The 24,683-nt window shown below is 40.3% G+C and overlaps 2 protein-coding genes across 2 annotated transcripts in view; both read right to left on the reverse strand.

Annotated features, from left to right (window-relative positions):
* Positions 1 to 2,716: 2,716 nt before the first annotated feature.
* Positions 2,717 to 9,350, reverse strand: LOC145469565 (large ribosomal subunit protein uL16-like). Its single transcript, XM_081453319.1, has 5 exons — positions 9,289 to 9,350; positions 7,874 to 7,932; positions 6,641 to 6,887; positions 5,401 to 5,563; positions 2,717 to 2,938 (listed from the first exon to the last, which is right to left on the reverse strand). The coding sequence occupies exons 1-5, from the start codon at positions 9,309 to 9,311 to the stop codon at positions 2,783 to 2,785; spliced, it is 648 nt and encodes a 215-aa protein (XP_081309445.1). The 5' UTR covers positions 9,312 to 9,350; the 3' UTR covers positions 2,717 to 2,782.
* Positions 9,351 to 13,610: 4,260 nt separating this feature from the next.
* The window catches only part of LOC145470210 (dynein axonemal heavy chain 7-like), a 63,005-nt gene continuing 51,932 nt past the window's right edge, over positions 13,611 to 24,683 (reverse strand). The window contains exons 69-86 of the mRNA XM_081454041.1: positions 24,539 to 24,609; positions 23,028 to 23,306; positions 22,582 to 22,735; positions 22,363 to 22,496; positions 21,870 to 21,927; positions 21,471 to 21,604; positions 21,257 to 21,389; positions 20,970 to 21,172; positions 20,610 to 20,685; positions 20,005 to 20,183; positions 19,439 to 19,505; positions 19,135 to 19,227; positions 18,706 to 18,882; positions 18,198 to 18,359; positions 17,307 to 17,507; positions 16,729 to 16,890; positions 15,695 to 16,246; positions 13,611 to 14,556 (exon numbers count right to left, since the gene is read on the reverse strand). Coding sequence (XP_081310167.1) covers positions 13,915 to 14,556; positions 15,695 to 16,246; positions 16,729 to 16,890; positions 17,307 to 17,507; positions 18,198 to 18,359; positions 18,706 to 18,882; positions 19,135 to 19,227; positions 19,439 to 19,505; positions 20,005 to 20,183; positions 20,610 to 20,685; positions 20,970 to 21,172; positions 21,257 to 21,389; positions 21,471 to 21,604; positions 21,870 to 21,927; positions 22,363 to 22,496; positions 22,582 to 22,735; positions 23,028 to 23,306; positions 24,539 to 24,609 — 3,477 coding nt within the window. The 3' untranslated portion in view covers positions 13,611 to 13,914. The remainder of the gene's footprint in view (positions 14,557 to 15,694; positions 16,247 to 16,728; positions 16,891 to 17,306; positions 17,508 to 18,197; positions 18,360 to 18,705; positions 18,883 to 19,134; positions 19,228 to 19,438; positions 19,506 to 20,004; positions 20,184 to 20,609; positions 20,686 to 20,969; positions 21,173 to 21,256; positions 21,390 to 21,470; positions 21,605 to 21,869; positions 21,928 to 22,362; positions 22,497 to 22,581; positions 22,736 to 23,027; positions 23,307 to 24,538; positions 24,610 to 24,683) is intronic.

A 24,683-nucleotide genomic window follows, 5' to 3' on the forward strand; every position in this document is an offset into this window, starting at 1 on the left:
GATCTGCTAACGCCTTTGAAGGAAGCGTCATTATCGAAGAGCTACGCCTGAAGAGGAAGCACTTAGCAGAGCTTAGGCTCGAAACTCAAGACGTTTACAACGAAATCAGAGCGAAATGTTCATCACTACGTTTCCTTTGCATCCTGAAATCGATCGTTACTCTACGTAATGAACAGTACCGACAATCAATGACTGGCCACACCAAGATTTCAAGAGGGTGCACAACAGGGTTCTCAGATCCCGCTTTCCCGCCCATTTTTTTCCTGTTAATCCCGCCATCCCGCCTTTTTTACCTGGAAATCCCGATCCCTCCCACTTTTCAAAGACGTTTCTGCGTTAATTATTAATTTGTTAAATTAATAATTAATTTAATTACTGACACAGAAACCTTTTAAAAATAGACATCGCATAAAAGATCACAAAAGAATTCAATAGCTAGCAGATAAGTAAGAACAAATAATTATAACGTTTCTTTCTGTAATCGGTTTACTGTTTTGCTTTCTTTTGTCCACGTATCAGTGAAAGAAAATGATTGCTCATTCCCATATTCAAGAGATGGCCCGTCAACACACTTGACAGTTTCTTTCAAAGCTTTCAGCGTCTTCACTTTCCTTAAAATCTGACCTCAGAACTTTTCTTTCCGAATGAAGGCATTCTTGCTCGCAAATCCTTTTCGTAATATATGGTGACGCAATTCGTAATGTTGCATACTTCGTTCGGTAAATCACTATCACTGCCATTCGGTGTGGCCATCCTGCACAAAACAAGGCAAGCGCTCTGGAAAAGGTCAAAAGACTAGAAAAACTAGAAAGGATCGGGGGTCAACATTGCAGACGCAAGTGTCGAAAAGGTTCGTTTCTGCCAGCTTGTGGTTTTTGCGGCTGGTCAATAACAATTTATGTGGTCGTATAAGAATTGAAATCCCGCATCCCGCTCTGTTCCTCTTGCGAATCCCGCATCCCAACCCCAGAAAAACACGAAATCCCGCTCCCGCTCGTAATTGTAATTCCCGCTTCCCGCCCCTGCTTTCTGCTCAAATCCCAAATATCACCGCGAAAAAAAGCCAAATCCCGCACCCCACCAAACCTATTGGGGACCCTCTTTCAGGGTTCCATCACAAACATGGTACTGATATCTATGAACTTATTCAGAACATTTCGTCCTATAAGCTTTCCTTGTCGCAGCCTTGACTTTGTTCTTCCACAGCGAGTGTCATCCGAGGAAATCGAAGCTGCTTTTGAAAAGGCTTTCTGGAAATTAGAACCGGGGTTGAGTGGAGAAAACAAAGAATTGGGGGCTGCATCATTACGTTCGATTGCCTTGAATTACATCCAACGAAAGACCCCCGCACCACCAAGAGCAATGAGAGCAATCGACCAATTGAAGAAGAGTGACATTGTTATCGCGAAGCCTGATAAGGGATCAGGAGTGGTTGTGATCAGACTATGTGCGCCTTCAGAGAGTCCTCCATAAACAACGAGACCAAGTTTAGAACAGTATGCGCTGAAAGACCCAAAATGAGAGGAAGACCTCCCAAGCATTTCCACCCGCTATTGCAGAAAGAAAAGGAGTTAACTGCTACTGTAGAATACTGCCCAAGGCAGTTTCTGGCACAGTTATCCAAAATGGTTCGAGTCTAGCATATCTCTAGTTATCTCTATGGCTTGCCAAAAACCCACAAGCGACAACTAGCAATGCGGCCGATACTCGGTGCTGACCAAAAGGAGCGCGGCCTCTGGGGACGAGAATGGTTAAAAGCCCTAAAACTCGCCTGGATCCCGAGACTGTTGCGGACTTCGGACAACAGTACTTGGTGTATTATTCCGCTCTCCTATAGGAAGATACTAGACTTCTTCAACGAATTTAGAACTCCTTACTCGTACGATCAAAAAGCAGGAGTTAGTACTGTTTAATAACAAAGATATATTGGTGGACGGGAAACCCATCTTCCTTAGTGAATGGTTTGAAAATGGTATTCTACCGATTAATGACCTATTGAATGACAGTGGCAATTTTTTAACATTCCACGAGTTCCGTAAAAATATTCCTGTGAATCCAATTTTTTACAGCATTATCAAGTTGTTAGCGCTATTCCGGAACGCTTAAGGTCTCTAGCTAAATGCTCCGACACCAGCAACAAATCATTCTTTACCCGAAATCATATCTTTTCCCTCAACGAATCCACACAAATTAATCTGCTCAAGGCTAAGTCAAAGGACTTCTATAATTTAACGTCAAGATTCGCACCGACCCTAAACGTTCGAGCGAAAAACTCTCTTTAAAGAAAGACGTGTGGACTAAGATCTTTAAATCACTGAAAAACATTTCTGAGGAAACTTAACTAAAAGAGTCTCAAATTAAATTAATCCATAGAACGATAGTAACTAAGAAAGAACTATTTAAATTTGGTATTAAGGTGGACGATGAATGTCTATACTGCGGAGATAAAGATTCAATTGAGCACTCTTTTATCGAATGTATGTTTACCAAATTCTTTACCCAAAAAGTCTTGAACTGGTTCAACCAAGTGAATGCGTGCCAAATTTCTCCTACCACAGAGGAGATCTTGTTCGGTACCCACGACACAGCAATAATACGGAAATTCAGCTACGCTGCCTTATTTATGTTTTGCAGGAAAAAACTATGAAAAATTTCAGAAACAGTTTCCACGAGCAAGATTACAAAATATTTTACAGTCAATTCATTGTTATGAAGTTCAGACAACACACAAGTTAAACACTGTGGAGTTTTAATTTCCGTTATTCACATTTGTTTGCACAACTTATGCTGCATGCTGCTTCTTCCAGGCGGCGAGCGGCCCATGATCTGCAATGTACTTAGCAATTACTCCATCAGGTATCAGTTTACCAGAGGCTCGCCACTGCTCATAGGTCTCACGATCAAACTTAGTGAAGCCCCATTTCTTGGACACATAAATCTAGAAAAGAAGCAAGTATTGCCAACATAAGTCAACAACATAAGTCAACATCTCCACAAGAGCTTATTACATTTAGCCAGTCTAGAAGAGTGGTTACTGCTGCATGAAAGAGATGCCTTTTGCAGCATTCCACCCTGACGAAAAGTCCTGGGACACTCCTTACTTTTCTTGATGGGGATTTGAACGGGGGATTGGGGGGGGGGGGGGGGAAGATGGCTAAATAATAAGATGTGGAGAGTATTTCCTGGCAAGAGAAACAAACAATCATGTCCTGCCTAGGATTAATCTACGAGAAGAACAGTTCATATTCTAGTACACATTTGTTGGAGTCAGGATCCTAAGTTTGAAGGGGAGAGGGGGAGAGGGAGAGGGCGAGAAATTGAGAGTAATTCGTATTTTAATCTGTAAATGTACTGTATGTACATGTCACTGTCATACAGGCTCAAACAGTTCTAGAGTCACTCACAATTGACCTTGATTTGTCACTGTTCGGACCCTCCTGTAATATTGAGTTTTCATCTATATAAAATATCATTATCATTTCTGACCTACAGGAATTATTATTTGATTGGCGTATGTTTTGAACCACAGAATTGTGCACGAGGACACTTTATAATACTTATCATAATGAGCATGCACGTCATTAAGTTGAAATCCTGGACATATCTGAGGGTCGGAGGATTCAAAACAAAAACTTGCCATGAGAGGGCTATGGGTATTTTCTGTAACAACACAATACCATTTAGAAGTGGTGGAAGCACTGAAGCAGCAGTCCTAACACAATTGAAGGGGTGAGTACAAAACCATGCTAAGTGACGATTTGGGTGAAAAAAAAAATTCGCGAATGGGCTTGAATTTTTGCATGTGGTCTTCAATGTAATAGAAAAACATGGTCCTGTATTTTTCCTGCTGGTTTTTGCTTCGTTTATAAAGACGCCGCTAGGAAAACCGAGTGGTTTTTTTGCATACGCAATATCTCGAAAATGAAGCAAAGCTTAGCGGAAAAACTACGGGACATTGCTAAACATACCTAAACAAAACTGCATGCGAAATTTGGAGCGTTTTTGACAAAGTTCATTTTTGATTAAAATACCTAACGCCCTTTTCCCGCCGAGGCCTTCAAATAAACGAAGCCAGGCCTTTGTTATGATAAACAGAGCCGATCCTTTGTTAAAATAACCAAGCCAAGCCTTTGTTATAAGTCGAAGTCTCGCCTCGGTTTATCATAACAAAGGATCGGCCCGCCACGACCGCAAGGACTTTGATTTCACTTAGAAAGCAGCAAAATGTCAATTTCACGCAACGTATAAGCTCAAAAATGTTGATTTTAGGTCAAAAAAGGTTTAAATATTGATTTCACGTTAACGCGTGACGGCAAGGATGTTGATTTCACTTAGAAACTAGCAAAATGTCAATTTCACGCAACGTAGAAGCTCAATGATGTTGATTTCAGGTCTAAATAGGTTTATATGTTGATTTGACGTTAACGCGTGACGGCAAGGATGTTGATTTCACTTAGAAACCAGCAAAATGACAATTTCACGCAGCGCATAAGCTCAATGATGTTGATTTCAGGTCTAAGTAGGTTAAAATGTTGATTTCATGTTAACCCGTGACAGCAAGGATGTTGGTTTCACTTAGAAACCAGCAAAATGTCAATTTCACGCAGCGCATAAGCTCAATGATGTTGATTTCAGGTCTAAGTAGGTTAAAATGTTGATTTCATGTTAACGCGTGACGGCAAGGATGTTGGTTTCACTTAGAAACCAGCAAAATGTCAATTTCACGCAGCACACAAGCTCAATGATGCTCAATAATTCGAAAACGAAGCAAAAACCAGTGACAAAAATACAGGGCCGCGTTTTTCTATTACACTGAAGACCACATGCAAAAATTCAAGCCCTTTTGCGAATTTTTTTTTTTTCACCCAAATCGTCACTTAGCATGGTTTTGTACTCACCCCTTCAATTGTCAAGTGCAAAATTACTGTGCAAGTCAAAAAAAAACCATGCATACTTCAATTTGATTCTACAAGGTCAATTGTGTACTGACCAATCACAATAAAGTTCAGGACACACTGGCAAACCTCAAAACCACAAGCTACAACAACAACTTTATTTGTACTCAGCTAGAAATTAACTAAGTAATGTTGCCGTTTTTGGTTTGGTTTTCTCAAGCTTAATTGGCTTTTTCCTTGCTTCACAATAACATTCCATAAATATTTCTGGTGTCTAAGTTTTCCTGAGTTTATTGGAAAAAGGCTTTATGGGAAAATCACTTTTAAGCAATTAGCCTCAACTAAGGTTGAAAAATATAGTGCTCTGGGTAGCAGTTTTCTCGTCTAAATTATGTGACCCTGTAGTGAACACACCCAGCTGTTACACCAGGCCATACATTTGTATTGCAAGAGTCTGCGGTAATTTTGAATGCTATCATTATTTCTACACAACCAATAATATTACCTTCTGCCTTCCAGGGAACTTGAACTTAGCTCTTCTCAAAGCTTCAATAGCAGCAGCTTTGTTTCCATCCTTTGTCCTCACAGACATGATGACTTGTCCAATGTTAACACGTGCCACAGTGCCCTGAGGTTTGCCAAAGGCACCACGCATACCAGTCTGAAGCCTGAAAAAATCATCAAGAAAATAAATTGCAATGCCACTTGAAACAAACAATTACAAGGAAAAAATTGTTTTGTTATTTTTGTAGCGTCAAAGGTTAGAACCATTGATTCAAAATGGTAACCACTGAAGTAGGCAATTGTTCTTCTTGGCAAGCTGTAAAACATGTTACACAAAGTCAAAAGTTTCATAGAATCTGCACTGAACTTAATGTATTCCCAAAGGAAATACCCATAACTTGAATTAAAAGGCCCTTTGCAGCTAAGCCATCACGTGACCTATTTTTCATAAAATTATGGGCTATAACTTAACGAATGCCGGAAATGGAAAAAGCATGTTGAAAATATCAAAATGACCAAGTTTGAGGCCCCCATCATTAAAGAATGCGATTTTATGACAGTCTGAATTTTTACAAGAATAAGAAGATTTGGATGGAAAAAGTTGTTGGAGAGCAAGACCTTGCTCTCCAGCAACATTTTCCATACGAATCCTGTTAATTTCCGAAAATTCAAATGGTTGTATAAACTTACTCTTTAACACCAGGGGCCTCAAACTTGGCCATTTTGGTATTTTCGATGTACTCTTTCCATTTCTGGCATTCGTCAAGTTATAACCCATGATATAAAAATTTTCTAGGAAAAATTTGGTCATGTGACCCCAGCTGCAAAGGGCCTATTATGTATGTAATCGACAGCTAATAATGAACAGAGAATACACGTAAATGGATAGTGTACTAAACGGTTCTGGTGAACATTTAAATGGCTAACAAATATTGGCAAACAGCTTGGAAAAACGTTTGACTGGTTTGTGAAAATTTCCATATGGATACTGGAAGCATTACAATGTAGATAGTTGTGAAAAATTCTCAACTGAGTGTGATGGTAGCAAAAATGTTTCAATAGAAAACTAGAAGCATTTAAAACGGTTAGCTAACTTTTTCAATGGTTCGACCATCTAGGGATTGTTCAAATCAAAAGATTTAATCCATCTGTGAAAAGCACTTACCTCCTGCTCAAAACAACATTAATGAAATCCTGCTCTGAACGGTACATAAAACATGATTCTTTACAACCAAACTTACCTATCAGCTCCAGCACATGACAACATTTTGTTAATCCTGATGACATGGAATGGATGCAGCCTCATACGCAGATGGAAGGAATCTTTACCACAATTCTTCACCATGTATTTGTTGCAGCAGATACGGGCCGCTTCCAAGGCTTCACTTGAGAGCTGTTCATACTCATCTGACACCATATGAACACAGAGCGGAAGCTCATCCACACGTGCCTTTTTACGACCCAAGTCATAAATTCTTATCTTGGCATCTGTGAGGTAAAAAATGAAATGATGCTGTAAAAGGGGGTAAAAAATATACTGCCTGATATGTTTATTATACTGAATACCAATGTATCTATAGAAGGTAGAAAAAAGTTACTGTTCTAGCTACATGTATAAGGAAAGATCCATCCAGGACTAACAGAAATCATGACCAATGGTCCAAACATTCACTATTGTACCAGGAACATTGCAGTTCATTAAAAGTTCCAACAGGCAATAATTATCCATTGCCATTGCCAGAAAATAACTGTTCAAGAAAGTAACAGTGACCTCTACCTTGTAGAATAAGACTAAAAGATGCGGTAAGTCTCGAGCTACAGAACAACTATTACTGCACCTTGTAAAAAGCAAAATAAATTTATTTGCAAAGTAATCTAGAGTGTTTTGGATTAGTGAAATGGATTGCTAGGATTATCAGTTGAGTAAGGCACAACTTAAGTTTGGTCACCAGGTTTTAATGTGAAAAAAGTGTTGTTGTCATGGACATCTGGCTCTGTTTCCAGTGGCAACTTGTCGGTCTTTGATGTCATTGGTAGCAAAGCATGCAAATTTATAGGTGACACATCAGGCGACAAATGGCTGTAGACATTGTTACCAATGGAAACAAGGTAAGTTGCCTGTGACAACACAGTAATTTTCAGGCTATAACTTTGTCACCAAACTTCCATCATGCTTTACTCAACTGATAATTGTAGTATGGCTCTGGAAAAACTCTTCTTCTGATTACTGCCTATTCAATGAAATATATACAATTTAACCTCTCTATTTTGAATTCTCAAGGGAAATGAAAAATAGTTTGAAATAGTAGGGATTCAAAATAGGCGATGATAGTAAATGACTGAAGGACAAATCCAAGGAAAATGGTTTTGAGTTGGAAATAATGGGGAATTTAAAATAACCAAGTTCGAATTAGCAGGTCAAACTGTACTTCAAAAGCAGAAACCAGAATTCAAACAGAGAAATAATTCCTCACCTGGCACACCACGGCAGAAGCGGGACTTGGGATATGGTTTGTTCTTACAGTAGCGATAACTACAACAGAAAAATACATATGTAAATGTACATCAAAAACTGATCACTTTACCAGTAAAAGTTTAAATTTCCTCCTTTTTTGTGTGTGCAGTAGCCAGAAACAGTGTTGGAGGACTGATGAGATCAAAATGGTTATTAATGCCATACATTTCTTCATGATGATGCAGAAAATCTAAATACATTGAGAAATACCCATTGTAATTGAATAGGCCATTTCTGAGTTGCCTATTGCCTCTGTGTCAAAACAAGTCTTCATGCAGAACTATTCATAAGAAAATGTGTTCCGCCTACAGGTTCATCTTCATGCAAATTGTGCAGATTTTGCAAGGACTCATTTTGAAACAGAGGCACAATGTAAAATGGAAATGGCCTATTACTTCAAATGTCTTTTTCATGTGGGCCAGATGCAATACCGAATGATTTTTCTTAATATGAATGAAAAATACACTGTCTTTAAACCAAAATAATTTACAAGGTGTGATTATTAAATGATATAAATTTAAACTGTGGCTAATTGACCGGCAGCCAGTCAAGGTTTTCAAATCACTAAATGACCGGCAGGCTGATATCGTCATATGATTGTTTGAATTGGATGGGTTCCTTCGATTCCTTAAATTTGAGAAAAATTTCAGACTGCCGGTCATTTAGTGATTTAAAGACCGTGACCGGCAGTCGATCTAAAAAAAAAATTGTAAGTGTCACAAACCAGCATAAACCAAGCATTAGTCTTGCGATCTATACAGCTTTTCTGGATCACTTGGTAGTTCTTAATCGACATGTGATAGTTTGAATTGAATGAGTTCCTTCGATTCCTTAAAATTTGAGAAAAATATCAGACTGCCAGTCATTTTGTGATTTGAAAACCATGACAGGCAGTCGACCCCAAAAACTCTTAAGTGTCACAAACCATGGTCTTGCTCTCTGAACCGAGCGTAAACCAAGTGTTGGGCTTGCGATCTATACAGCTCTTCTGGATTGCTTGGCAGTTCTTAATTGACATATGATAACTTGAATTGGATGGGTTCCTTTGATTCCTTAAAATTTGAGAAAAATATCAGACTGCCGGTCATTTACTGATTTGAAAACCTTGACCTGCTGCCGGTCATTTAGTCACAGCGAAAATTTGAGCTCAATTTAAAACTTTACCACTGTTTTGGATGATTTATGCCCAGATTATTACATTCAGTGTATTCTAGGATTGAGAGACTCGTGCTATTTACGAAATTTTCTCATCTACATGTAAGCTTACATTCATTCAGTCAGCAGAAACTATATACAATTATCACGCTGACTTTAACATAAGAATTATAAAATAGAGCTAATTAAAATATCGAATGTAACTTAACTTGAACTTACCAACGGGCAGGTCTGCGCCCCATGTTGACTACGCTGAAATAAGAAAAATTATGCTCGGTCACGATTTACGGTTACAATGTGCATCGACGACATAAGCTTTTGCAGAGTCACAGGGAATCAAAGATCCTAGAAAACTTATTACGAACAAAATGACCTCCCGGCTCCTAAAATAGCTTTAGAGTATTTTGGTCTGATAAAAGGTTTTTTTTCTCATCAACCCTCACATAAAATACTGAGGACATAAAGGCTCGAGTCAGTCCTATTAGCAACGAAAAACATGAACAGATTAGACAATGATATTTTACGTTTTAATCAGCGAATTCGGTAAAATAGTACGACAAAAGAAACAGTCAATGCTACTTCTTGCTCTATAGAGTGGTATGATTATATAATAGAAAACGATGCCCACAGATTCGACAAGATATGCTCGCTAAATCTCCACCATTTTCACACTTACCAAAGCAATGCAAAAGGAAGCAGACAAGTGACGATGTCCCGGATACTGCCAAGGTAAATCCGCTGATTTGGAGTTTCAAATGTCGGCTCAAGTATTCCCATCTCACCTCACGGCCGGATAGTTGGCGTTTGAAGTTTTGGCCTCGCGCCAGGCTTCAAGTTTGAAAAGATGGCGGGAATTACACGGAGGTACACCATGTTGGTGTACCTCCGTGGTACACCAATATGGCGGCCGGAAAATAGTGTAAACATCTGGAACTTACTTTGGCTATCTAGGCCACTGATTATCAGTACTTATCAAATAAGCATTTACATAAGCACTTTTCATAATGCTCTAGCTTCTAAAAAGACTCAAAATCATGAGATAAGTATATATTTTTCGACAAACTCGATCATAGCCTTGTGTCACGCACCTCCACAATCTGAAATTCAAAATGCTCTGGATTCCAAACGAGGCACGCTATTGAGCTGTAGATATAAATATAACGCCTCTTATGCCTGATGAGGATAAAACTTTCGTGGCTCTTTAGTTTTGGATTTTAGAAAGTGATGACGTCACGTGAAAACGATCTATGAAGTAGAAATGTTGACAACTCGTTGTCAACATTTGGGATACGCGCACGTCTTGCAGGAATGTTTATCTCGCTTTCCGAAAATAGAAAGCTTTGGAACCGGAGCGATCTTGCGATTCTGCCAACAGGCTATGGAAAGAGTTACATTTAAGGTAATTCCTCTGAAATAAAAGTGACGATAGAGTTTTGTTCAAACTTTGTCCACTGAATATTTGTCATATTATAACTTCAATTTTGAAATAAAAAAGGGGGATGCCCAAGCTCATTAAGGAGCAGTGAGGCATTGAGAATGCCCCATTCTGGCATTATTTGATGCTTATTATAAGAACGCATTCCCAGTAATTGTAAAATCTTTGTGAACCCAGACTTATAAGAATTCGCATTAAACTACAGTCAATGCATTGTGTCGAACACAAATAAACATTTTAAGTTTGATTCAGGCAGAAAGCTAAATCCTTGATTAAAAATTTTAACCAAATTTCTTGACGTGGTTACCGTCTGCAAAATAGAAAAGACCACAGTGTCTGCTATTTTTCTTATTTATTCAATTTTCAGCAATAGAAATTAGTTCAGTCTTTTCTCACGCAAAGCTTATGATTAGTTGATTACAATGACTGGAAAAAAAATTGGGGTGCCCGTGCTCGTTTGTGAGCCATAGCCATTCAAACCCGAATGTGAGCGTGACAAGTAGCGCAATCTTGTCAACAGCCCGGTGGTAAACTAGTGTTGTTCACAATTCAAACGAGCTACTAATATTTCTCGTTCTGACTCTCTAGATACTAACCGTCACGATTCCATTAACCTCTTACCTTTTGTTGTTACGTATAACCCATCACTTTCTCACATTTCTAATATCCCAAGTAAGCATTTTAGCATATTAGGCCCAGTTCAGACGCCGAACTTTTCATGAGCCGAACTTGATTTGAATTTGGACCGACCCAAATTATCAAAAGTACACCTGTTGATTCAGACGTCGAACTTAATTCGCCGAACTTTATTTAGTTTAAACCAAAACACATCGAAATGTCAGCGATTTTCAGGCAAAGTAAAAACTGCTTGTAAAATACGTGATAATAATTTATACATTAGGTTCGGCTCATGAAAAGTTCGACGTCTGAATCAAAGCCGTTCCAAAGCCGAAATTCCCGGCTGAGCTAGGCGGGAAGAACGGCTGGGCCGTTCCAAATTCAAATAGCCATTCTTAACTGATTCAGACGCCGAACTTTTCATGTACTTAATTCAATGTATTTGGTTCGGCTCATGAAAAGTTCGGCGTCTGAACTGGGCCTTACTTTCCTCCAACCGCTGGAGGGAAGTTTTTAAACACCCACCCAACATCGCCTACAGACGCACCTCTAACCTTCGCCACATTTTAGTCAAAGCTTAACTACTAAATATCACGACTCCTAATAACACTAGTTTACCACCGGGATCATTCTGTTGTGGACAAGATTGCGCTACTTGTCCTTACATTACTAACGGTCTTACACAATATACTTTATTCTCCACAGGTGCAACCCGTCACACCACTTCGCACATAACCTGTAACACCAAAAATTCAATCTACATGATACAGTGTAACCGCTGCCATTTACAATACAAAACTAACATTAAAACCCACCACTGTTGCGGAACATTTTCTTTCTCATCCTAATCATTCCTGCGCTGATATGCAACTAATCCCACTTGAACTACGGTTGAACGAAAACGCTTCATTGTCAGATGAAAAATTCGCTTCTTCGAATTACATCAAACAAAAACGTAAGTAGCGAGTCAAAAATACTCGATGAAAATGTAGACAACTTAAGTCAAACACTCAAGTTTTAGTAAACATCTTAGCTTGGGGAAAGTCAAAGGAAGTAGGGTTCGGATTTTTTCCGAATGATGTTTTATATTGCCGAAACTTTAACAAAAGGAAATCGCAGCTAAACTCGACAGAAATTTTGCAGCTAAAATGAAACTACACACGTCATGTTATATACGCATGGCCGTGCATATATGGAGATTTCTACCACGACGGCTCAATAGGAATTAGGTAGGACCAGCGCGCGCGCTATGTTATAATCAACGTTAATATTACATCCAACCTTCGCCTGAGGGCTCGCGTTTATACTGAGAAAATGCAAGTGTTTAGTGGGATATTCCATGGTATACCACTCGAAAGGGTTGCATAACTAGTACATATTTGTCTTATTTTTTACTGGGCTTTAGTGTCTTAGGCTACACAAATGGAAGAGTTAAGTAAATGTTGAGTGCTCTATTGCGTTCGAGAGTAACGAGAACGCACAGTTCTCGCCGCGCTTTTTTTATTTTTCGCGCGCTGTTTTTCGCGCTGCGCCCCAACTAACTGAACGCCTGGAAGAGGCTACTTGGTCGCCTGTGTCTCACCCAGGCGCATCCACGCAGACTCCGCCAGGGGCGGTTAGCTGGTGAGGGAGGCAACAAATACTAGCTTTCCACGCGTCGATCTTTGCTGGATTTATTTCCTCCCGCACCAACTAACTGCCCCTGGGTCTCCGAGGATAACATAAGCGAGAAAAATCGACCGAAATTTTCGTAAGCGGTTCACATTTTGTCCCTCACCCCCTCACCACCGTGACGAAAGTGACGCGTGCGTTTATATTCAAAGCAAGTAGCGTGGAGTTAATTTGCGACTAAAGTTATGGCTTAAGTGTGGAAGTCATTGGCAGTTAAGGAATCAGTGATCTTTTCTCAGATCAACCTGAGAGTTAAGAGTTAACCTGAGAGTCTAAGTCTCCAAAAGCTAACATTTATTTGTGTCCGACTCCTCTGTTACCAACCCGCTCGCGTTTGACGTCATGAATGAAACAAAACCTCGCTCCGAGTTGGGGTCACCTACAGAAATCGACTATGGTTTGTTCGAACAAGATAAGTCTTACACCCACCAAGTTATGTAGCTCGCCGACGTTATGTAACCAGATTTGTAAGTCACAACATAATTTTATCGATTCTATAATTAGGTCATATCCCAAAAATTTACACTGTAGAATTCAAGACCTCATGCACTAACAACAGTCCCCATCATATCGAAGGCACTCCCTTATCTACGGTTTAATTACAAACTTATTGTTATTATTTACCTGCCATTCCATGGTCGTTTGAATGGAACATTATTCAATTCCAAGCATTACTTGAGGATGATTTCGGATTTACCTACTTCCATGCACACTACTGTCAGTCAATGAGGGAGATATTTACTTTGTTACTCTCCATATCGAGGCTTTATTTACAGCAAGAGCAACTCTGCTTATTTAAGAAAAAAACAAGAGGAACTTTAAAAAGCAAAGTGTTTAATAGAGAATTTCTTTGTACAACATCTATTCTTATGGAAGCCACTACAAAACCACACCAGAAGAAGCTTGTTTCAAGTCTATAGTTTGCACACTTGTTAATTTGGAGAACTCGCAGCTCTAAAACGAGCACTGAAGGGGAAAAACAGTGAAAAAATATTTTAAAAAAATTCGAAGGAAATAAACGTCATATCAACACAAATTGTGAGTACCAAGTATAAAATGAATGAAATACAACGGATAGCACGACTGACTATATACATGGTGTATTGACACAATCTATTCACTTAATCATCCAACTGGCAAAGAAGAGCTACACCGCGCATGATCCAGTGCGACTGCGGCTGGTCGGACGGCAGGCGCATGTCCATGACAAAGTTAGTGGAGTGTCCTGTGGTGGAGAGTGTTCCGCGCCTCTCACTGGTCTTGTACACAGGAGCAATATAATGTGGTCGGTCAACAATATCTTCTTTTTTGCAGGGTTTGAGCCACATCACAGGCATGTGATCGTAAAGTGCTTTGGGGTGAGATTCGCCGATCACCTTTTTCTCTCTGTCCCAGCGCGAACCTTCCATGAACAAGCCTGATACGTAGACTCCATCCTCGGGTGGGGTGTCGTATTTCTTGTCATCAAGCACCTCGAAGTCGAAGGTCAAAAGGTCGATAGGTATGGTATATTTTCTGGCGTAGTTCTGCTTTGAACCCGTCAAGAATGCCTGAGTAAAGAAAAATCCAGATACCCAAAAGACTGGGGGCGCTCCCACATCATACCACTCCTGAAGAAACTTGAGTCGGGCGATAAGGTCATTGACATAACTTCCGAGAGGTTTGAGTGATGGGTAGGACTTCTTCATCCACAGACCGGGGATTTTTCCTTTGAGAATGCCACTCACAACTTCTTCCAGTTCAGAAGACATCACAACTAAGCCCTAGAAACACAAAAAAGCAAGTTCAAATTGAGCTGGATTTTACGAGGTACCACCTCAACCATTATCCCGTTCTACTCAGTTATAAACAGATATTAACAATACCCCATATGATTTTACCCTAGAGTACAGTTTGAGCATGTTATTTGTAATCAAATTAAACCGCCCACATTGAAAAAGAGGGCTTTGTGTCTGCATTTCCTGAAAGACAAACATCGAACAAGACATCTCGTCGACATTGTTGGGTGTAGGATCAGCGCGCAGTTTTATTAGTCTTGCTAGCCAGAATACAGCAAGATTCGTACAACTGAACATTCCCTTTTATACCGCGCCATAGAAAATACAGCCAATCAGAATACAGGGAAGCCGTTCCATATTCGACGGTATTGCATCCACCCTTCCCATCATGCGCCGCGCGTATGTCGCTTTGATTGTGTTGGCCACCGTATGGCATGGTATAAAATACATGTATATGATCTACCCGAAACCACCAAGATCAACCCATGGCTTATACTAGTTCGAAAGTCATTCTCACTAGCCCCACAAACTTTCCTCTTAAGCTTGGTCTACACGAGGAATTTTTGTGACGAATATATTTGATGGTGTGGATGGCACAGGAAATATTTGTCAACGGTTCAATGTTTAGTGCGCCAGTAATGACGTCGGACAGCAGAGACACGCAGAAACAAGGCGGGGCTGCTTAGCCGCCCCCAAAGAATATGGCGCTTACGAATATATTTGCCACACTTTATGTGACGAGTCGTCTACACGAGCAATTTTTCGTATGTGACAACTTTTACTTGTCATAAAAGCTAACAGGCCAGCTTTTCAGCAAATAAATTTGTCACATAAAAATTGGCAAATTTCCCTCATCTACACGAGCGAATAAAAATTGTCACAAAAAATTGCTCGTGTAGACGAGGCCTTACAGTACTTTTGTAATTTGAATTTCCTCAAATGTTTTCCCAAGACACTTCACTAGCACGTCGGGTAAGTGAAGGACAGAATCCTTGACTACAGAATCTTCTAGCCCCGAGCTATCGGACATGAGGTTTTTTTGCACGCTGATCATTTAGATATGAATGTTGAAAAATTGATATCAGTGTGCAAACAAAGTTGCCTGAGCGCAAGGTGTGCGTACCTTGATGGCCTTCTGTATGTTAATAAGCGAGGATCGCACCACTTCTGTGAGTCTGTTGAATCGCACCATCTCCTGTACAAGCACCGTGTTCATACTCTGTGTGTACGTGGTAGGATACTTGCGCAGTGCAGCTTCAGTGTCAAAATTCTTAGGCAACTTCTCCAGGATGTCTTCTGCTACACCAAACACCACCTCATCTTCTGACTTGCCACCCTTGGAGGACGCTCGTGACTGTGTCAACAGAATGCTGTTGAACAGCAAGTGCGTCTCTTGTTGATCTTTACTGATGTCTGCATTAGCATGCATGCCAAACACTTCAGGGTGGGTGATTAACGGCAAGCTCCGGGAATACTCGATGTACGAGTCGTACTCGCCCTCCTTGGGAGCAAAGTAACTGCCACTAGGAGAAAACTTGTAGTCTTCGTCTATGATGTCCGGACTGTAGAACTTGTCCAAGATCGTCAGCAGCGTTCGTCTGTCACGGTCATCAGTCACCCGACCACCATAATTACACTCTCCAGTCAGATATTTCAATGCAGCAAATTGTACTTCCTGTACACAGAGAAAGACATTCATCAGTGTAGCCAAAGAATTATCAGGGAAACATCAGTACTCTGTGACTTCCCACCCTTAACCGGTTCACTCGAATAAAATACCAGAGGCCAGTTCCAGGATTGGCCTGAATTTTACTTTCAGTTTTGATTTTGATTACGTTTTTGGCTACATTTACTTTTTGTCCTCCAGTTTTGACTTTGACTAACCTTAGTCTGTCCACAGACTATTTTTTCCTGCGAGTTTCTTTCTTTTTTCTGCCGAGCGTGCAAGCGAAGCGAGCGCGGAGCGCGAGAGCCACCCCGAAGCGGGCGAAAAAATATCTTTGTCTTTCCCCAGCCCCACTGGCTCGTTCGCATCTCACGCCCCGGGTTAACATTTTGCTAAGCCTGTGATCTCGACGAACTCAATACACACGGGTTACGCAGTCAATATTTGAGCAGTTTTTGACAGGATAAAAGAGGGAAGATAGGAGCACTTACGTTGTATTTGTTCATGAACATGTGAAGCTGTCGAACACTAATCCGTAGGTCAGTCTCATTGAATTCGTACGGAATGTTCCAGCCCAAGGGACCGAACGTTCTCCGCTCTTGGACGATGGCGTGAAAAAAGCACAAACCGTACAACATTTTCTTGAACTCTCGCTGAAATGTAAGGTAAAGAGAGGATTTAGGATTACAGCCGCTTAGCTATAGCCATTAGGCGATCTCTTAAACATCTCGCATTAAAACTGAAATCACACAATAATAACCTTTTCCACATATTGGAGGAACATGCAAAATTATGGTATGAAACGAAACGGGTCAAAACGATACATTGCGTAATTTCCAAGGGTTTGTGTGCGCGACAGCTTTAAAAAGTATCTGTAAATTCGAGGTTTCTAAAGGAATATATTCCTCTCGCAGATGCTAGTCACACTTAAGAGCAAACCCAAGATTAATTTATTGTATGTATAAGTTTTCAAGGCTAAATTTACCAAAAATCTATAGAGATAAAACAACGTTGACGTAAATACAGATCAGCGTGTAGTAAAGGAATTGCTGTTTGTTTTGATACTGACCGGTTTGTTGCACGATGTAAAGAACTCTGGGTCTGAGATGGGGTCACTCAGGTACGACCGGATGACATTGGAGCGCAGGCCCTTGGGAGGTTCGTTAGTCATCTTGACACCATTCTGCAGTACAGACACTGGGAAGTTTGGCGACGGGTAACTTGTCAGCCACAGACGAAAGTCAGGATGCGTTGTGTCTGGATTCAGCTCCTTCAACACAAGTGATAAACTGCTTCTTAAAACACTGCACTCAGAACTTATCAGTTAGGATCGGGTAACATTGGTATGTAAACCCTTGGCATCAGAGAACAAAGAAATGGTTTTGTTCTCTATGGTTCCCAGCTTAACTCCTTGGTCGCGTTTTGCAACTAACCAACCGATCAAATTCCCATAGTTCGGATTTTTTAATCAGTTAACGTTCTTCTCGTAATATTAGTTTACCAAATGTCAAACTGATACACTAGTACACTTTTTATTTTTTATTTTTTGTTTTTTTTGGTCGCTTATAGGAGGTCGTCGCCTAGCAGAGATTTCACAGATTTTTCTTGGAACTTACAGAAAAGTATATTTGCTGTATCCGTAAGTGAGATTTAGGAGTAGCTTCATATGTAGACGCTTTTGACAGGTCAGTGATCGCTCAAAAAACTTAAATTGTATCTTAAGGTAGTGAGTTCTACCCTTGAGTCCATTTACTAGTCATCGCAAGAGGTTTTACCACCACCAACATCTTTATTTCCCATTACAAATGTCAGTACAGTTATTCAGGACAGGTTGTTTAAATAAGGTAATTGTTGTAATCATTTGTTTTTCATCAGACTGAACGCTAAATAAACCGTCTTGGGAGAGGAAATAAGTCGAGAATAGCGATGGAGTGATTGGAACATCAGTAACGGCTGTTACCTCGCAGACTTTCTCAAGTGTCGGCATCCATGATGTTGCTAAGTGACAGTTCTGCAGCACCACCCAGGTGCCATCTTTGACGGCCTTCTCTATCATGCGCATGGCGATTGGACCCTGCCCCTGACCCAATGATAGTGAGCTCAGCTTGGATCCACTAAAACCCTGTGGTAACAACACAATCATCAGTATGTCACTTAAAACACTGCAGGAAACTTTAATGAAATCAGACGTTGCCACAAGATTGTGACAAAATGTTGAAGGAATCGTAAGCCCAACGCATTAAGTTTGTCCACACTGTATTGAATCCTATCATTGTACATCTTTGGTCAGCCTCACTATTAAAGGTTTCCCGTTGTTTGCTTAGATTGTCGGGGAAATGAAGAAGATCTAATACTCTGACAAGACTAGAATGTAAGTTGTGTCCTTCACCCAATCCCCACCTCCCTCAGGGACTGGACTGAGGGATGAGGAGCAGTAGCAGAAAATTAGGATAGACTGTGCAATGTACCTGATCATCAGCAAACTTGAGCAGGGCGGCTGTAGGATCAGATCCCGGAGACAAAACGAAGATGAGAGGGGCACAGCAGTTGGAATCAGCAAATGCTTTGCCAAGGTCAAATGGCGGTGGCTCAATAAACCGTTTGCCAAGCTTAACGGTAACAAAGTCTTGGACTGCGGGCGTCATCTGAAATGAAAAACCTCGGTATTCAGTAACGGCAAATTCTTTAAGTTCACCGACATTCGCCTGACTGTTCAGCGAATGTCTTGCTCTGAATAAGCTGTAGACATGGAAAGAACAAGCGCAACCATAAAAACAATCTAGTGGCCCAATGCGAGCGTTCACTGTATTTTGGCGTTAAGATTTTGAAGAGAAAAACAACATCAAGTGCTTGTGTTCTAGATACACTGCCGTTAATTACTTAGTGACATAACATACCTTGTCCGGTCGAAGACAGCGTAGGATAACCATTTTTTGAAACTGTCCGAGCTTTTCATTCCACTCTCCAGGCAAAGGCTCATTCTGGGGCTCCTGTTTGTATAAGAAAGATCAGTAAATTACTGCTATTGTACACAGGAACATTTACTCCACGCTTGGCGATGGTACCAGTAGGATGAACAAATTACGCAGATTTAGTTAGACTTCGAATTTATCAGCAGTGACAGTTCATCTCTCTTATTAGTCCTCACAAGTCACTAAACAGCTTGTAAAAAAGAATAAGTGACAATACTACATCGCTTACATTGCTGTCGTAAATCTTTTTCCATCCTTCTAGGTGTTTAGGAAACTTTTGTCGGAAACCTTTAAACCTACCAGGAGAAAAAGATTTTAAAATAAAGTTAATACAACAACAACTGGGAGGTCGTCAGTTATCACTGTACAGTACTGTAGAATCTAGCACTCTCTTTTATTTGGGTTCATTAGCGTTCCTTTGGGAATCTGTTTTGTGTTTCTTTCCTGCGCGTTTAGTATAATTTGCATCTTGTTTAATATTCTAGTTTTTTAGTTTTCGCGCACGCTGCAGTTTTTAGTTTCACCGTTGATCTCAACGAGAATAGATCTAGTGTAATAAACCTATATAGAGTTGCTCTTTCGCGGCCTACAGCGCCAGTACAATGGAAGCTTTGAGTTACTATGTTCATTGCGTTTCGCTTTAGGTCGCTTTTCAGCGTTATATATCTACATTTTGTAAGTTTGTATTTTTTGTTGTTTCTTAGTTCAAACCTCTTCTCGTTTGCGTGTTTGGAATCAGTTGTTGTATGTAGCCAAGGAAGGATTCGCCTTTTGGCAGTAACAAGTACAACTTACATGGACAAGTCATCCAGCCTACACAACTCGTCCCAGGAACGTGACGGCAGCCACGGCGACGGATTAGAATGAGGATTGTCCAGGCCTACTCCACCAGTCAACAAGAAACGCCATTCATTATCACACACGTCTCCTTTGCTTTTTAGCAGGTTGACACACAACAGAAACGAGAACAACAGCTGTAACAACAACAACAGATACAAGAATGAAGTTGTAGCATTCGTGCATAAGATAACTATTACCAACAATACAAAGAAATCTTGTTACCTACAACATTATAAGACTAGGAGTTTCAATAGGCGATTTCCATGATGGCGTCATTTGAGTACAACTACCAGAATCCTTCACTTTTTCTGTTTCTTATGCTTATTAGGGCGATTGTTATTTAAACACTACTAGGGCTTCAAAATTTAAATAATAAAGAAAAATCGAAAGGAATTCTGGCAGTTGTAGTCAAATGACGACAACGTGCAAATCTGCTATTGAGGCATTCAGTCATCTGAGATAGAGCCCGTCTTTAAAACAAACACAAAACAATTGACAAAAACAGTTCAAATTTAGAGTTCTCGTTAAACAAAGACGAGAAGAGAAGAAAAATATCCTACCTTGTCCTTCTCAAACAGTGAGCGACACACATTACAGTACAGAGAATAGGTGAAGTGATTTGTCAAATTCTCCAGTCTGTTGAAATAGCAAAGGTCATAATAACTTAATGAAATTACTGCAGTCTTGGCAATCCATGGTGCAAGAGGCTCTAAATGGAAATTGAAAATTGATTCTACATAGTTTATAAACATAATATATGTAGGCCACAGTCACATTGGATACAGCGCATCAGCTTGTTACTATCCGGATACGTCACGTTTCTAAGCAACAGCTCGACAGTTAAGACAGAATTCCGACAAACGGCATAAGACATCGTGACCATAAAATACGTAAAACATTTTAGGGGGCTGTTTGCTTACCGTTGTTCCAGTACTTCTGATTTTTCCGAATTGTCGATGGATAAAATGAAGAGATTAATGAACCACGTGAGCGAGTACTGATACATAGGTTCAATATTGGCCAGATCAGCAATGGAGAAGAACAGTACAGCTGAATGAGTGGCAATAGGCGTGTAACCCATGCGGGTGTTGTCTATCTTCTTCTCTGTTTCCTCTGCTATGGCCTAAAACAAATCCAATCACATCTCAGAATAAAGTGATAACATCTAAGACTGATGATAATGAAGACAACACGACTGTGGACTGACCTGCTTTTCAGAGATTTCATTGGCCAGAACCTTTGATGAGGAAAGAACGTTGATAGCAGTCTCATCTTCCAGGATGTTTCCTTCAGACGCAGAAAGAACCTCCAAAATCTTATCTTCAATTTCCTTTAGTTGCCTGTTTTGATAGAAACAAATTTGGAACGTAAGTTGACACCAAGCGGTAATGCAGGTGATAGGAAGAGGAGTGAAGTTGTACCTCTTATTCTCTGCACTCTGGATAATGAGTGCATTCTTCTCTTCTTCGAGCTCAGGCCTCTCTCGTGCCACTACAATCCCTAACAACTGATCCTCCAGTCCCTCAGGTGTGATCATAAAATTCAGCAGGGTCACCTGCACAAAAGTGAAAATATTCACACATCACAATCAATTAATCCAACAAGCTACAACAGGCTGAGTAATACTACTTAGAACGCAAAACTAGTTAGCGTTTTATACCTTTTGTTCGAGAGGGAAAAAGGGAAAGGGAATTCAGAAAAATTAACATGTCCAAGTTTTCAGGGTTGTGCGAAGAAATTTCATGTAGTTTATATCAGCAGTGTTGAAGAATCTTGAGCTTGTTTACTTCTTCCTTCAACAAGTTAGGAGAGCTACTTGCCTTAACAGCGGTCTCTGGAAGGTAGTGCGGATTTCTGAGCTTGGTTGTTATATAAAACCTGAAGAGCACAAGAAATTTCACAGACTAAGTCATATAGAAAAGCAGAGATTAATGTTAAATCCGTTTCTATCCTCTCAGCTCTGTAAATTATTCGCACAATTACACTTCACACTGCAGTTCACTTATCCTGACTAATAACAAATCCACCTTTGGCCTTTACTACTTCGCACATTTCTTATCGTGGTTGTTACTACAAACAATTTGACTATCATCTTCCACTACATGTTTTTCTTGGCAGCTAAAGAGAATGTGAGATTTAATATCAATAAAGCAGGAAATTGAACAACACTTTCTCATTACTGAAGACGTTTTCATCCAAAGCAAAGTCACTGATAAGTAGTTTAGATACCACTCAACTGTCGCGTCCGGTAACTAATAGTGAACAATACAACTGCGAACACACAAAAAGCCAGGCTGAGTCAGTGTTACTGACCTGAAGTCCTTACTGTACTCAATAACGCTGTCTCCAAGCTTGATGCAGATACTGCCGCCCTGTTTGAAGGTCTGTTTCAGAAGTAGCGGCTCTAACAGCGGGTCCAGTTCCTCGCCAACGTTTTCTAACAAGACCTAAAGTGGAAATAATCACGACAGAGCAACTCGGTATAATGCAAAGGTAAGTGAAAATAACGAAGCGTGAAATAAGTCAACGTACCGGTGTTCCAAACTGGATACAGTTCTCCAGCGTCCTGACGTAATCAGCGTCTGTCATTTTGATCACATGCAAGTTGTTTTTCTTCTCCATGTTTTTCACCCACTTGTTGGCCTGACCCTGAGGATCGATCATCAACGGCCATCGGTTTGCATTGCTGAAGGATAAACAATTCCGTCGGTGTAAGTCAGATTATGTTGCGGTTTTTTGCTTTGGTTTTGCTCTAATGCATTCTGTGATTGCTTAAAAATTTCCCACCACTTTCTGAACCAATCAAAACCAGTCGCCACTTGGCCATCTGGCTTTCTAACGTTTGGTGCCGGTAATTTCGATTCTTGTTGGTGCGTTGTGCTCCTTTTTTCTTCTGTGATCGGTAATTTTGATTGCTCTGGTTTTGTTTTCACGACACATAATTGAAAACAGCTGTAATGGCACAGGGTTCACAGTACCTGATGATGATTCCATTCTCAATAGAGAAGCTGTCAGTTGGCAGGCCTGCAATGTTCCAGTCCCTTATTTTCACAGGGTCACCGAGAGTCCCTGTGACCGAGAAGTCGTCAGAACAAGGGATATTGGTATTGCGGCAGGCTTTTACCCAATCTGCAGTTTGCTCCTGTCTGAATGCAGCAGTGAAGGCTCCCAAGTAAGCCACTACTCCAGATGATACTAACACGTCACCGATTAGATTCTCAAACTTGATGCCAAGCTGCTTGGCCACTTCAGTCCACCTGTAACAAAAGAATATTATAAACTAATTAAAAACCATAAATGTTTACATAATAGTGAGCTTAAGCAACGACGACGACGACGACGCTGATTTCCCTTTCGTAAACGGTCGATGCCATTTTTAACGGTCGATGCCATCATTAGTAACCAAGCCTTTCAGAATGGACGATGCCATATCTGCTTTAGTATAGGCCTGGACAAGGTAGAAACTGGTTTTAATTTGTTGATTGAGTAAAACGCATTCGTCAAATGCTTGATTGTTCATATTCACACTGGTTTGCTTGCGGTTAGCTTTTATTTGATGGTTGGGGCAACTCTATCATTAATATTTAAGAAAGTCACGTTTTATAATGAAATTCTGCGGAGATTTGGCGGATCAACCTGGTAGTGTAGTGGTAGAAGAGGGATGTTAGGAAACAGAGGTTTCGGGTTCGATACTGGGTGGTTACTTACAACTTTTCTTTTTTCTTTAATTTCGTAGAGAAAAATTCGTTGATAGTTAAAAAGTTTCTAAGTGTCGCGAAATTGGTATCGACCGTTTACGAAACGGACAACTGCGACGACGACGTCTATTCAAAAATGAATTTATATTTTAACAACGAAATTCGCAATTGTCTAGATCTGTTCAGGGGCCCGTTTCTCGAAGGTCCCGAAAGTTTTCGCACCCGAAAAGCCGTCGCAAAATCTCAAACCTTATGACATCAGAACTGCTTTATGCACATATTCTCAATAGGAACAGAGGTTCCCTGCATACAACAAGTTTCAAGTGTATACACTTCTTTATCTTTAAATACCGATTAACTAAAAATGGCTTTGCGGGCCTGAAAAGTTTCCGGGGCTTTCGAGAAACAGGCCCCAGGACGCCAATGGCTCTAAAAACTTGTTCAGGCTAATTATGTAATAACAGCGTTCACTTTCTAATAAAAATACGACAAATTAACCGTCATCGTTCGCGTTCCTTAGACTACGCAGAACTTGGTCATTTCACGTTCCTGTTTTGTAGAGGACGGTAAAGAAATGTACAAAGATTTATAACGCACGTGCACAGCCATTGTTTTGCTCATTCAACCTTTTGTTTGGTGACGTTCTCGTCACCGTCCTCTTCGTCCCTAATTTATTTCCGTTGAGATGTAGGTAATAATGCTCTTTTCTTCAAAAAAGGCCGATTTTTGCTGCAGTTTTATGACAAATTCGAGAACAGGAAAAACACTGAGAAGAAATGAAGGAGATATACCTTGTTTTTTCTCCACCAAGACCACCAATCAATTTCTCTGCGCGGTCAAGTTTTTTGGTACAAAGGTCAACCTATAAACAAAGGGATAGTACACAATGAAGGAAAAAGACCAATATAAAATATTGCGTTAACAAAATTCATGATA

Source organism: Orbicella franksi, chromosome 15 (genome assembly GCF_964199315.1).
Source record: "Orbicella franksi chromosome 15, jaOrbFran1.1, whole genome shotgun sequence".
Taxonomy (NCBI): domain Eukaryota; kingdom Metazoa; phylum Cnidaria; class Anthozoa; order Scleractinia; family Merulinidae; genus Orbicella; species Orbicella franksi.

Excerpts from the sequence above, each read along its gene's own strand:
- LOC145469565 (XM_081453319.1), bottom strand. The coding sequence starts at position 9,311 with ATGGGGCGCAGACCTGCCCGTTG. Across the intron at positions 6,888-7,873 it reads CTTCTGCCGTGGTGTGCCAG|ATGCCAAGATAAGAATTTAT; the intron begins GTGAGGAATTAT and ends TTTACCTCACAG. Across the intron at positions 2,939-5,400 it reads AGTTCCCTGGAAGGCAGAAG|ATTTATGTGTCCAAGAAATG; the intron begins GTAATATTATTG and ends CTTCTTTTCTAG.